This window comes from Limulus polyphemus, unplaced genomic scaffold (assembly GCF_000517525.1).
Source record: "Limulus polyphemus unplaced genomic scaffold, Limulus_polyphemus-2.1.2 Scaffold10761, whole genome shotgun sequence".
NCBI lineage: Eukaryota > Metazoa > Arthropoda > Merostomata > Xiphosura > Limulidae > Limulus > Limulus polyphemus.
The window spans coordinates 737-15604 of NW_013676371.1; the positions used below are offsets into that span (position 1 = coordinate 737).

The 14868-nt window shown below is 31.3% G+C and overlaps 2 protein-coding genes across 2 annotated transcripts; one reads left to right on the forward strand and one right to left on the reverse strand.

Moving 5' to 3' along the window:
* The first annotated feature begins 278 nt into the window (after positions 1 to 278).
* LOC106476509 (grainyhead-like protein 1 homolog) lies at positions 279 to 8099 on the forward strand. Its single transcript, XM_013937165.2, has 5 exons — positions 279 to 398; positions 1528 to 1628; positions 3233 to 3318; positions 4757 to 4821; positions 5553 to 8099. Exons 1-5 carry the CDS (start codon positions 328 to 330, stop codon positions 5668 to 5670), a joined length of 441 nt encoding a protein of 146 aa, XP_013792619.2. The 5' UTR covers positions 279 to 327; the 3' UTR covers positions 5671 to 8099.
* Positions 8100 to 9255: 1156 nt separating this feature from the next.
* Positions 9256 to 13428, reverse strand: LOC106476511 (regulator of chromosome condensation-like; the record flags this gene model as incomplete). Its single annotated transcript, XM_013937166.2, has 5 exons — positions 9256 to 9563; positions 9942 to 10214; positions 11275 to 11433; positions 12027 to 12243; positions 13218 to 13428. Coding segments are annotated over 5 exons (1054 nt in total), but the record flags the coding sequence as incomplete, so codon positions are not given.
* Between the last annotated feature and the right edge of the window lie 1440 nt (positions 13429 to 14868).

Sequence of the window (14868 nt, forward strand, 5' to 3'; positions counted from 1 at the left end):
CTGGGAAATGGATTAAATACGTTAGTTTTGTTCGTTGACATTTCTTCTGTTTAAAATAAAGCAGTTTGCTTCAGCATATAAACCGCGGAAGCCAGAGGTCAGTAAATAAAGTGTGATTTAAATTTCCCAGTTGTGCCATTAACCCGAAACGTTTAAACTGTTTATTATCATCATCACTAAAACGCGTATATATATAAAATATGAATTTAGACTTTTTCAAATGTATAATAATATTTTGTTATTTAATTACATTCGTGCAAAAGCTGACTTCGTTGGAACCAGGCCACAGTTTATAACCTTTATTTTCTTCTATTCTAGCTGTCCGGAATGGAATTATCATTGTACACAACTCCACCACCAAGTCACCCAGGGACTACTGAAGAGCAACTTATTGAAAGGTAAAGTTTTTGATATTTTCGTTGTGTTTTTAGGTAGGGGTAACCATATTAAATGCTCAAGCATCATGAAAAATAAATTACTTTGCTCTTATCAGTTGCAATGTTGTTTTTTAAAATATAATTGTAATATATCATTGCAACTATAAGGACATATAAAAATTAAAACTATATAGTATAAAAAATAAATTAATTCACATACCCATCCATTTTTTTAATAAGAACATTTTTGCGCCTTCTGAATTGATGTTTATATTTTTCGTAGGAACTACAGAGTTGGTCATAAGTAAAAAACATTACTGTGAGAAGTGGTTGTACTTTTCCGTCATACTCCCGCAACTGTTACTGTTAAGCCTGACGTTTAAGAACCAATTATATTAATTTTTGTTATCACTAGTTTGTCTTCACACCAAAGAAAATCGTAAAACAGGTTAAATACATTGTTTTATTAAATAAATACAATCTAAAAACTAGTTTATTGTCTTTTTATAGTTAACTTGAACTTAGATTTATTAGTATTAAGCCTATAGTTATAGGTAGGTTATAATATAAATCACGTTAAATACATTATGTTATTAACATTACGTATACATCAAAGACTAGGTATTGTCACTTGTAATATTGTTCTATTTCTAAGTTCTGTATAATTAAAGATAAACTTTATTACAAACTGGTGATAAAATAATCAATATAATTGATTCTTAAACATTAGGCTTAACAGCAACAGTTGCGGGGGGTATAACGGAATTGTACCGTGCAGGTTGTAGCCAGAAGATTAAAACAAAACCTTCAAGCTCTGTAAACGCTAAAAAGGGATTTTCACATTTCGAAAGAAGTCTTTCAATATATTCACATCTACAGTTTGTCGTTTTTTCCTACATTATATAGATTGTGTCTATGAAGGAGTTAAAACTAACTGTGACTCACATTATGCGACTTTGTTTGTAAATTTAAATAAATGAGTACCCTGTTATGGTAAAATATTTCTGGGTTTTGCACAAAACTTAGAGATGCTATTTTGGTTCAGGAACGTTTAATATTTTTTGGAAATTTTTACCCAGTATTGTTCTTGTAATTGGTTTTAGCTTTTAAAGGATTACTATTAAAAAGCGTTTGTTTTGTTTTTTCGTAGTGAATCTCGTGATAAAAGTGACGAAAGTAGTGCCAACAGTGACCTAGGTCCTCGCCCTCTTGTAACAGCCAAACGAATCAAATTGTTCCCTGCAGACAGAGGTAAGTACAACTCATGACAACGTAATGGATGTTAATTGTTTGTTTGTTTTTAATTATGCACAAAGCTACACAAGGGCTATCTGTGCTCTGCCCACCACGGGTATCGAAACCCGGTTTCTAGCGTTGTAAGTCTGCAGACATACCGCTGTGCCACTGGGGGGCTTGTATGTTAATACTTAGGTTGATACATTCGGTTGAAAGTAGTTTGGAGCTTTCTCGGGTCGACCCGATTCTAACTGTCATTACTTTAATACGGGCATTTTCTGTAAAAATACAAATCTTGTTCTTGCTTTATATAGCAATATCACGTTGCAAACAATATCTTTAATTTTTAATGTCCGACCATTAATAGCTAAAAATATTGATATATAAAGTTGTGTTTCATAAATGATACAAGAAGAAATATATTCAAAGCTTGTGACCAAAAATTTAGGTATAGTTTTACACACTTGATATTTGATCAGAGTTGGGTTTATAAAATTAATATATATTTTAATAGTTTTAGTTTAGCTTAGAGGATGGGACAGATGAGAAGGACCAGTTATGTTATTATATTATTCAATAATCTAGTTAGCCTAACATACCTTTTAACAAGGAAACTTTTTGCAATTTTGGCGTTTAAAAAAACATTTGATAAATAAACACTTTAACAAGCTATTTGATTAATTCACATACAATTCAACTTAGTTGTTAGTATGGCTAAATCGAAATTTGATTGTGTTAATTTCTCTGGTATTTTATTCTTTTCTGTTGTGTTGCCTTAAGTTAGGGTTAGTATTGTTCGTATTGGTTGTTCCTGTAGAAATCATCATCACATTGATGTTTTGTAGTAAACGAAAACGTTATTTTATTCATTATATATTTTCTGACTGTTCTGCTATATCTACTGTTATTGTTCAAACGTACGTTTCTATTGGAATTATTTCAATAACTTTAAAAATAATTGGACGTATCTACATGTGTCCAGTGACTGTGTTTTTTAATCAGCCGTTTCCCTGTGTAAGTAGATTATTCAGAATTTTCTGACGCTATACAACATTAATTTTTTTTTTACATTTTTTGTGCTCATGGTTCTGCTTACATCTTTCATCAAGAGGCTCATTCCAAGCAGTAGTCAACATCTAATGGTCAAAGGCATCGATATATAGTGTACACTAACATCTTTCATATTTATTGATCAAACATGTATTTCATTTAGACTCATTGTCAGTAGCGTGCATATAGATGAGGGAGCTGCCCCAAGGCCTTGTCAGACCCAACTCACGAAAGATCAGACTTTTGTCCAGGACCAGTCTGATGATACTCAACCCAAGCAATATAGGCCCACATGTTAGATACTCAAAATTAACAGTTTTGGGACAATGTTGCAACTATTGCAAAGCCCATCTGTACTTAACATTAGGAGATTTTTGGCTGCAAGAAGGTCAAAATACACTTTCATAGGTCTACATACACCACTGATTAATGCCGAACTGATACTAATGTTACCCAATTACTTGATACAATGAACGTGCCTTTACACCTATGAAAATTATTTCTGTGTGTACCTCGAGAAACTACGAAATGTTTCCATATCGCTCATTTAGTTTTCTTTTTTTACACAGTTCTTCTTTACGTTAGACAGGAGGATGAAGAGATTTTCCACACCTTTCACATAGTCCCTCCCTCTCTTGCTGGCTTGGCAACTGCGGTAAGTTGTAACACATAGTGTTGGTCAGTTACCCTTGCAGAAAGGAACTCGTGAAACATTTTGACTACTTTTAGGCCTCTTTTACATCGTAAAGTCACAGGAAATTCAATTAAAACAAAAACACCATGGCAATAATTATATAAAACAACTTCTGGAACATCATTAGTTTAAATTGTCATTTTCTAAACACCTTTAGGTTAGAAAGTATGTAGCAGTTTTCTGGAATACCTAAGGCTAGACCTTATATAGGCTTCCTAGAACATCATTAGGCTAAATTCTATATAGGTTTTTAAACATTGTTAGATTAGAGATTAAATAGTAGTTTCTATGAATATCATTAGGTTATGTGGCAGTTTTCTGGAATATTCATTAGGCTAAAGTGGTTTTCTGGAGTTTATATAAAGTTTTTGTGGTTATATTCACTTTACAGACAATAGATACTATTTGCTCCTTAGAATGCAATACACAAGTTCTTTGGCTACAATCACTTTGCATGTGATAATATTTACATCCTGGAGTGCAATACACCTATTTTCTGATTATGCTTATTTTGTACAGAAGTATTTCATTTTGCCAACATATGAACCAATTTCAAATTTTGATGATTAGATGCTAAGAAGAAAATTAAAAACAAATGTTTACATATGGAAACTGAAACAAATCAGTTAAACATAATCTTTTCTTAGTGTGTTTTAAATTTTTTATACTTATAATTATGAAATGTTACTATCTTATTGCTTATATCAAGGGTCGAGTTCATAGACAATGTATTCTTTAGCTGTGTACAATTTCTATTGCACATTTAAATTATCTCATGCAAAATTAATATTAGCTATGTTAAATGGACATCAGTGCTAGCACTTAACTCTGTAGCTGTTCTTGAAGAATATCAACAACAGCATGAAACTCAGCTACTTTTGATATGTATATCTCAATAGTTAGGCTAATTTCTTTAATCTTTTTGGGGATAGAATCACAGACGTTGTGTAAGTTTGACTAAGCAAGTTAAAACTTAAGTTTTCACAATTATTGTCTTGCAATATTTTAATAAAGAAGTCAGTTAAAACTTATGACCCCGAAATATCATGTTTTATTACTGCTGAAACTATGATCCTAAAATGATTAAGAGAGCTAAGGCTTTCATTGCACTTGATTTAGGAAGTGTTTTAACCATTTCTTGACATCTGAGGTATTGGAACTAAATTTTTACAAGATACTTTGTCTTAACTTGTAGTGCTCTCATCAAAACCACATAAATCATTGCCCCATTTTTTTCAAATATATGGTATTAAAATTAATTTGAGAATTTTGCTTTGAGAAATTTATTGAAAAATGTTTGCTTCCACTTAAAAGTCTAATCTTGTCATATACATTGAACTTAATAAATGAATTACTGGCCCATTGTTTTGTGATAACACAATTTTTCTGTCATTTTTAGGTGCAGTCCAAATACCAGATTTCGAAGCAGAACATCAGACATTTTTACAAACGTTGTAAAAAAGGGTGAGTTGAATGTCATTCGATCTATTGTTCTGTGGACCTAAAGTTGCAACGTTTTGTTTAACTAACTGTAAAACAGAACACTGTCCACCCTCAAAATTGAATGGTTTTTAGTGTGCTAGCAGCACACAAGATACCAATCTACTTATGAGTAATCTTAGTTTCTGAACTTTCTACAGAGCTGTTTTAAAGCCGAACAGTAAACACATTGTGAAATAGCTGATGATTAGTTATGTTTAATAAGAAAATCGTCAAACTGTGAACAACAATTTCTAAAAACTAAGTAAATCATTATTTAACTATGTACAAACTTGACTAAATAAATACCCTGTCGTGATACTCAAGTTGCACTAATACATTGTTTGAACCCTCCTTTTTTTTATGGTAATTTCTTCTAGATCTAAACTGAGATTGTCGTATTAAAAACCAAGTTACACTTTTAAATACCCTTACTAAACTCACTTTCAGTATTGATCATTAGTCTTAATCCAAATAACAATGTTTTACTGTTACCTATGATTTAATTAACTTTCTATGGGTATTTTACATTTCCATACAGGTAACCTTAAGTGTAGAAAACTGTTTTTTTTATCTAAACCTATGTGTAAAATTTATTTGTGGTCATAAATACCAGTTGGTTATGGTGAGTTTGATAAATACAAGTATTTCATCAAAACTATTAAACTATTTACTACCAAATGCAAATGATAATTATGTTTGCTTTATTTCTGTAGTATTACTGTACACATGGATGATGAGATCACTCAACACTATTCAAATGAAGATGCTTTCATTATTGAGTTTAAGCAAGTGGATAACGATTTATTTGACATAACACTGGTGGAGCTATGAAGCTAGTATGTTACATCACCTCTGGAATATTGGGTTGCAGATAGAGAGAACTTACTTATTGGATTTGTTAGCCCAAACATGTACTGCTAGTTGTGTACAATGACAGCTTTGTGTAAATCAAATTGGAATTTTACCACTGCAAAACAAAGAAAGAGAGAGAGCAACAAAGAAATTTGATAAAAACGAGTTTGAAAATGGTGATTTTTAAGTAGCTAAGAAACTGAACATATTTTTATATTTGAAAGTTTTGGGTTAGAAAAACAATCCTTTGAATGTTTTCTACGAAGGCTGTACTTGCAGTGGCTTTCCTAACAGGCTAGTGAGTATGACTGTTTTGTGATTTGTATTATTTTGTATATATTTTTATATGGCTTGAGCATCAAATATATTTTATCAGCAGATCGCAGTGACTCTTCATAGGTTTAAATGTCATTTCTCGATATTAAGGATTTTTGAATGTCTTTAACTTTGCAAACTATAGTTGTTGTGTAATATTGAGCCAAATAAAGGGAAAGGGATTTATATGTGCAGGTGCCTGAAAATAAATTGGTTTAGCAATTCTTGATCTCGCAATGCCATGGTTTTGTTCTATCATTTTTCTAATTGTATATGTAGTTTTATATATATATATATATATATACATGATCTTAAGTCATGTGCTGAATTATACAAGTATTCTCAAGTTTTTAAAAAATTTAAACAATGTTTTATCTTTTTAGAGATTATTTAACCCAACGAAGTGGTAAATGACCCAGTGTTTACAATATTTCTAGTGATCAGTGATAGATTGAAAAAGTTGTATGTTAAATATGCCCAAAAATAAAATATAGAAAGTTGTTTTTGGATGCTTATCACTTAGCCAAGTAATCTGACACTGAAGCTGGGGTTGCCAGCAATAATATAAAGGATGGATAAAATTCATATTGGTTGAAACTTTGCAGTAATTTCTTTCTAAAACAGCCACTGTATTGAATGATCGCTTAATGTTAGTTATGCTCCACACAGTCGCTATGATGCAGTACGTTATTCCTTTTTGTGGCTGTTGTTTACATATTATAGACACTTAATAATTTAGATAAATGTAATCAGGTTAAGTTTTAAAAAGTTTTTGTTTCTATTTCAAGTGTGGGGAGGCATTAAAATGTTATTAGCTTATGGCAGAATATGACAACTGGGTTAATTTGAATAAATTCCCATTTTACTATTTAAAGTGTATTTGATGAAATATGCACTGACTGTAGTCTTTATCAGCTTTATTTGAATATAGAAATACTCTGCAAGTTGTAAGAAGGCTAGTTGATTGGCTGTTGAACTGAAACAGTTACTTTTTGTAAAATCTCGTAGTAACTCCTAAGATTATTATCCCCATTTGAAACATATTTGTTTGTAGTTTAAAAAAAAGTAATTATTCCTGTAATAATTAGATGCATTAATCTAGTATCTTTCATCACAGCCATATAACAAGGTTCCTTCCCATCAAAGCAAGGATGCTAAGCCTATTTTATAATGAGAATGAATCATATTCCAAGTTTTAGTACCTGGAAGTGTATTCAATGTTTTATAACAACAGTGGTAGTTTAGATAATTGTGGATTAAAGATTTTATTTGTTAATGTTCTTAAATGTTGCTGCAATTCTCAAGTGATATGAACAATGTCAACAAATTTTAACTGTAACTGTTTAAGGTTTTAAAGGAATATCTAATGAGATGTTGAGATTAAGACTTTATAGGTTCTGAGAGTTTTTTTTGTATATATAGTTTTACATTTTATTGTCTTACCTAAGTGATTTGCATTCAACAGCATTAATTTACAGCTTTTAGTTCAGGCAATAGAAGTGAACTTACGATTCTTACATGGTCTTGGTAGTGACTGCTTGATCTCCTGCAGTTTTTTATTAACAATCATTTTCTAATCGAACTAAAGTAGACTTCTTGATAGCATTAATTTATAGTTTGATCTGAATAAGAAAGTTTGTAACATCAACAGATATTGTTGGTTACATTTAATATTTCTCTGACATAATTATTAACAATATTTCTTGTGCTTAAATGTGTACACAAGTTACATACTTTTAATTATAGTCAGTTCCATATTCTAAAATAATTATTAACCACATTTAACAAACAGAAGAGCTCTCAATCTGAGGATGTTTTTTGTTCCTCAAAAAAAATGTCTTTTAAACTCTCTGGTATTAAGTGTTGTAGTGTCAAGTAGATTCATTATAGTTGTGATCATGTGGATTATAAGATGCTCTATTTTTTGAGAAGTTTACATTTAACAAGGTCTTTTTGTTTCAAGTTTTTTCTTTAAATGATTTATGTGATTATTAAGTAAGTGCCAGCAAGGTAATTGTGGCCTGAATAATAAACTAGGCTGGTAACATCTTTTTATATGCCTTGAGAAAAAAAATAAAGTATTTCTCCACTGATGGGAACCTTAGACTTGATTTCAAAGCCAACATTCACCAGAAATCATACATACCATCTAGCCTTCACTAGAAAAGTTTCCTTTGCAGAAAATGAAACCAACTCTGGGTAAGAGGAACCATACTGTTTTTTTAAACAAAGTTTCATCCATTACCAAACTCAAATTGCTCCACAGCAAAAGATTTTATGAAATGTTTTGACATTAAATGCACATTCCTATATTTCTTTGGTAAGTTCTTATCACAGAGGTAAGAAAAAAACTGGTTCCTTTGTCTATTTAATATTGTACAAAATGTTTGAAGTTCAAAAGATCAATCCAGAACCTACCAAGATCACATTTGATTTAAATATAATGGATAGTTCAGAAGATCGTGAAATTGAAAATAAAAAATCTGTCCTTACACAACATATAAAATGTTGTAAAGACCAGCTTATTATAAAACTTGTTCATTTTAATATGATAGGGGAGCCTTGTTTGACCTCCCACCATTAGAAGTAGTATGATGCTAGCAGAAACTCCAACTGTTCACAACCAAGGACTATTTTCATTCTTAATAGCAAGTAGTCCACTGAAGGATCTACCTTAATATCCTGTACAATATTTACAACATGCAAAGTTTTCAAATAAAGATATTAACTTTAAACACAACTGTAGAATTACACCAGAAAATGAGTTTTTCTAATTTGATGTCTTATCTTATTAGATAAGGCCAGTATACAATGGACTAAACTGTTTTACACTGTATAGTTAAGAAGAATCATTAATGGTGAATCAATTTTTATTCAGTGTTGAAATCTGCTAAAGAAAGAATTCTTCAAATGTACAAATCAAGATTAAGTTTGTCCTACTTTCAGTACAGCATTAACTCCTTCAACCCGTGCAAACAGCCAAAAATCCCAATTTACCCATTGGATGCTGTGAACATCCAATAACATTTATGTCTCTTTGACTGAAAATTAATTCAAACCATGTTTATTATTATCTTTTATAAATAGACTGGAAATTTTAGAAGGACATCAGGAAAATAATTTCTGCAGAACCTGCAAAACATTATGGGTTTAAATAGCTAAGTGTGTCCAACTTATAGGAACAAACTGTGTATGTGTCATTTGTGTAATTTCTGGATTATATAATTGTTTTTAAAACAAAACAAAAACAGGAACACAATTATTTAATTTTCAAACCTGTATAGTACAGTTTCATTTAAGTTCTCCATTGTCTTAAAATCTACTTGCATTTCACATATAAAAGGCACTAAAATTAAAATAAGGTCATTTCTTATCATTATTAGGAACACAAGCTGGCTCATCAGCAACCATTATTGTGTGTTGCCCTCCACTCGATACTATAAAACATTTTTTGCTGGATATTACTTTTCCTCCAATTTTTTGGGGGCTAAAAACATCATCCTCATCACCATGTCCAAGCTGACCATTGGTTCCCATTCCCCAAGAATATACATCACCTAAAACACAACAGCAGTTATCAAGTTACTCGATAAACACAAACAACTGCTAACTTGCTGGAGTCAATAGTAACTACTAACTATGACTGAAAGAAACAACTGCTAAATAATCAACAAGTACTCTGCTGTCGGTGGGAAAATTATAATTTACCATCTAAACAGGTCTAATGTTTTATTCGTGACTGAGGGCTCATCACTTGTCACTACAATAACCTATCACATTACTTGTCATTTAGAAAGCTCTAAATGCAAACCTACCACCACCTTACGTGTGTTGAAGATCAGAAAGTTCTAAATGCACAACAAAAGTTTTAAAACTTGCAGCTTGTTTGTATAATTATATAAAAATATGTTATATTTTTCCACCATGGAACTTACCATTTTGTGATACAGCATAAGATACAAGATTACCAGCAGCTATATTAGAACACACAACTTCCTTCAGGTCTGGAACAAGTGTTGGAGAACTTTGATCATGACAGTCCTCTCCAAGACCCAAACGTCCATATTCCTTTCTTCCGAGGGTAAAAACAGATCCAGTATCATCTAGAGCTATTGTATGGTGTTGGCCACTACTGATAGACTGCCACCTTCTACCCCAGAAGGACTGAATAAATTCAGGGGACAAACGAGACTCTGGGTCACCAAAACCTGCAAGTGCAGAGACAACCAGAAAGGCAGATATATTCATTTTTACACAAAAAATATGGTAATTTTCCATGTTACATATAATTTTTTAATTTTGATTGTAAAATTCTGTCTTAACTCTACACTAAGTGTATGAAAGTAATTAAACTACCCATTATTTTCCTTCATAGGAAACACATGGTTTAGTTTCCCTCTGAAACCAAAATGAAATCACATTTTCTATCAACCACATGAAGGCAGCAATAACCTAGATATTAGTTACTTAGTGCCAGGTGATATGCCGGGTGATAACAGCAATAACCTAGTTATTAGTTACTTAGTGCCAGGTGATAACAGCAATAACCTAGTTATTAGTAACTTAATGTTGGTTGATAACAGCAATAACCTAGTTATTAGTGACTTAGTGTTGGTTGATAACAGCAATAACCTAGTTATTAGTTACTTAGTGCCAGGTGATAACAGCAATAACCTAGTTATTAGTGACTTACTGTTGGTTGATAACAGCAATAACCTAGTTATTAGTGACTTAGTGTTGGTTGATAACAGCAATAACCTAGTTATTAGTGACTTAGTGCCAGGTGATAACAGCAAAGAGTAAAATAAATGAGCAATGATTACATGTTTATAGTCTGATTTCCTGCAGCAAAAACAAAAATATGCAAAGTATGATTAAAAGGAAAAACTTTCAAAATGGAATTTCAGTTGTCTTAAATGAAGAGTGTACTCTGTTTTAATAGTATTAAAATTTTTGCATTGTGCTTTTTTCAACGAAATGCAAAATAACAAAAAATAGGTTTAACCTAATATTTAAAAAAGTTTGTAATTTTAGGCCTAAATACTTCACGTAACCTGTAATATAATTTCATTAATACAAGTCCAAGTAATTGTAAATTTTATGTTTTGAAAACAGAATGAAACACCCATGAATAAATCTGTTGTAGGAAGCAATATAATTACAAAATTAAGTCACAGAACCACTTCCTCAAAAATTTAAGCCTACTGAATGAATGGAGCTTATTTCTAAATCTAGTTGTTAATAATGGTGAAAAGTTTCAAATCTCACCAAGTTGGTAAAAGTTATTCAGTCCAAAGCCATAGATGTCACCACTATCTTTCTCCCGACAAAATGTTACATAGGAACCAGTCCAAACATCATCAAAGTCAACATAACCACGGCCTTGTCTCTTTGAAACTTTAACTTGGGCAGGGTTCAACATATAACCTAAAAAACAATAAACAAATCAAGGAATAATAATAAGTAACAAACATTAACAGTTCATCTTTTTCATCTCCATACATAAACTTTACAGAAAGAAATTATTTGCAAGTAAAAACCTTTCAACAAGAGCAGGTATACAAAAAGTGCACTGTGCAGTTGAAAAAACACAGTGTCAAAGTAGCAGCACAAACCAGGCCTTAAACTGATCTGTTTGTAAGTATGATGACTGCTCTGATTTAACAGACTTCTAAAAATTAATTTTTCGAAGTAACTCCGACTTGAAAATTGTGTACTTAGAGGTTACTTGCAGGGTATTACTGTGACTGCTTTTAATATAACCATTAATACAGTGGTCACTACCAAACAGGCTCTGTATGCTACACTAAAAATCCCTTATTGTAAACCTTGATACACGTTAAGAACTCACAAAATAGTAAACTTAATAAATATTAGTCTTCAAAAATATCATCTTGGAGTAAAAATATTCAAAACAAACACTACACTTCAACAGAAGAAAGTAAAATTAAAATGTAATTCAAGAATCTTGGAAATTAATTTGAGTCAACACAGTTAATAGATTTAAGAAAAAGAACTACCTAGCCCCTTTCGGCCTCCTCGTGCACTGAAATACTGGGGAATACGTCCAAGTTGGCCTTGTTCACCACAACCACAAGTGTAAAGCTTGCCATCATTGGCCAACAAGGCCAAATGATCACTGCCTGAAGCAATCTTCACTACAGTGACCTCTGGAAGTATCGGGACAGGTTTCTTTTGGGGACCAAAGGAGGTGAGGCCTATTGAACCACTGGAATCCTGGTAATAAAAGACAAAACTACTTTAATTAAATGTAATATTTTTACAATTTCAAGCATATATTAAAAATAGTCTTTGATCTATAACATTTCCCAACAAATAAGTATTTAATATTTTCTATAAAAATTATAACCGTGTCATAGCAATTAATAACAAATGATCAAACACCTAACTAATATTACTACATTCATGATGTACTGTGTCTGAAGTTAAAACCAACAAACTAAGCATCTGATTATTCTAATATAGATTAGTCTTACATCACTTCTAATGTAGTAATTTATCATAAGAACTACACTTAATGACTTAGAAACACTACCAGAAATTAGTGTACTACTGTGTCACAAGTGTCAAAACCAATGAACTACATCTAATACAACAGAAACTTAGTGTAGTATTATTTATCGGCAATTAAGACCAGTGACGAAGCATGCTACTTTCAATTAGTATTATGTCTTATAGCACTACTCACATTTAGTGAAGTAATAATAACCAGGCTTGCTTTTATTGAATGTTAAAGTTGGCTTAAACCAGACAAGCTTATTTCTATATAATATTAATGAATAGCATCCAATTTTAATGGTAGCTAAACTATAGGCTTGATTATATAAAATACTGAAACCTCAAAACGTTTAAAAACAACCATTAATAATGGCTAAAACCAGACAGGCATATTTGTATACAATATTAATATGAGCTGCTATCATTATTTTAATAATCAACACTATTTTTAAGCAACTCCAGAATGAACTAACCAATATTCTGCTCTACAACATTAAAACCTCCAGTCATGAGATTCAAAACAAACCTCCACTGTGCTCCACAGGATTAAAACCTCTAGTCATGAGATTTAAAACAAACCTCCACTGTGCTCCACAGGATTAAAACCTCTAGTTGTGAGATTCAAACAATAGTCTGTGCAAAGAACTAATACGAGAAAATCAAGTTGGATTTGCCCAATTACTAGGGCTTACCCTAAAGTTTCCCCACATGAAGACTTTCCCGGTTTCTGTTAGTGCTGCAGAATGAGAATCTCCAGCAGACACTTGGACCACTTTTTCAGTTAATTCAACTTTGTCTGGCTTAAATTCGGCTTCTTCTTTCCCATCTGTTACTCGACCAAGAGCTCCCTCATCGTTACAACCAAATGTGTACACCTTATTAAAATGAGAAACTTTGATGTAACTTCACCAGTTGCTGCTTAATCATATTAAATGTTTACACTTCATAAAACAAAAGAAACAATAAACTTTATTATTTCACCTGAATGTTTATAATAACACAAAAACTTCACTATAAGCTTCAATATAACACATGAATATTTACAAAACTTCACTATGAGTTTCAATATAACACATGAATGTTTATAATACTACAAACTTCACTATGAGTTTTAATATAACACACGAATGTTTATAATACTACAAAACTTCACTACGAGTTTCAATATAACACATGAATGTTTACTATACTACAAAAACATTCTTGTGTCATATTGAAACTCATAGTGAAGTTTGTAGTATTATAAACATTCATGTGTTATATTGAAACTCGTAGTGAAGTTTTGTAGTATAGTAAACATTCATGTGTTATATTGAAACTCGTAGTGATGTTTTTGTGGTATTATAAACGTGTTATATTGAAATTCATAGTGAAGTTTTGTGGTACTATAAACATTCATGTGTCATATTGAAACTCATAGTGAAGTTTTGTAGTATTATAAACATTCATGTGTTATATTGAAACTCATAGTGAAGTTTTATAAACATGTCATATTGAAACTCATAGTGAAGTTTTGTGGTATTATAAACGTGTTATAATGAAACTAATAGTGATGTTTTTGTGGTATTATAAACGTGTTATTGTAATTCATAGTGAAGTTTTGTGGTACTATTTACCACAAAACTTTACTATTAGTTTCAATATAACACATTTATAATACCACAAAAACTTCACTATTAGTTTCATTATCACTTTTAAACGTTTACAATATCACTAAATTTCACTTACTTATTTCTTTACTAACAATATTTTAATAAAACAAGGTTTATCTTACAGAATACTTCAACATGGTCGGGATAACATAACCCTACACCACTGGGTTGATCAATATTGTAACCACGTAATAAATAACTCTAAATGTACTATGTGTATCTTCACGTTATTTGTCAAGTTTTTAGTAAACATTACAAGTATGCTGTACACACAAAATCCAATTTTTTTAGTACAGTATTTTTGGTAAAGATTTTTTTGTAAATTTAAATTCAGTGAATGGTAATTTTTATGCTAAGAATAAAAGTACTTTTTTCCAGTTTCCATGTTTCATTACCTCTTGAACTTCCCCAGTGAATAGCAAAAGGTTTTATAAAAGTTCTTCTTTCCAGTTTACAGTTTCATGTTTCATTACCTCTAGAACTTCGCCAGTGAATAGCGAAAGGTTTTATAAAAGTTTTTCTTTCCAGTTCACAGTTTTCATGTTTCATTTGCATTACCTCTAGAACTTCCCCAGTGAATAGCGAAAGGTTTTATAAAAGGTTTTCTTTCCAGTTTACAGTTTTCGCATTTCATTTGCATTACCTCTAGAACTTCCCCAGTGAATAGCGAAAGGTTCTATAAAAGTACTTC

Excerpts from the sequence above, each read along its gene's own strand:
- LOC106476509 (XM_013937165.2), top strand. The coding sequence starts at position 328 with ATGGAATTATCATTGTACACAACTCCACCACCAAGTCACCCAGGGACT. Across the intron at positions 3,319-4,756 it reads TTGCTGGCTTGGCAACTGCG|GTGCAGTCCAAATACCAGAT; the intron begins GTAAGTTGTAAC and ends TGTCATTTTTAG. Across the intron at positions 4,822-5,552 it reads TACAAACGTTGTAAAAAAGG|TATTACTGTACACATGGATG; the intron begins GTGAGTTGAATG and ends TTATTTCTGTAG.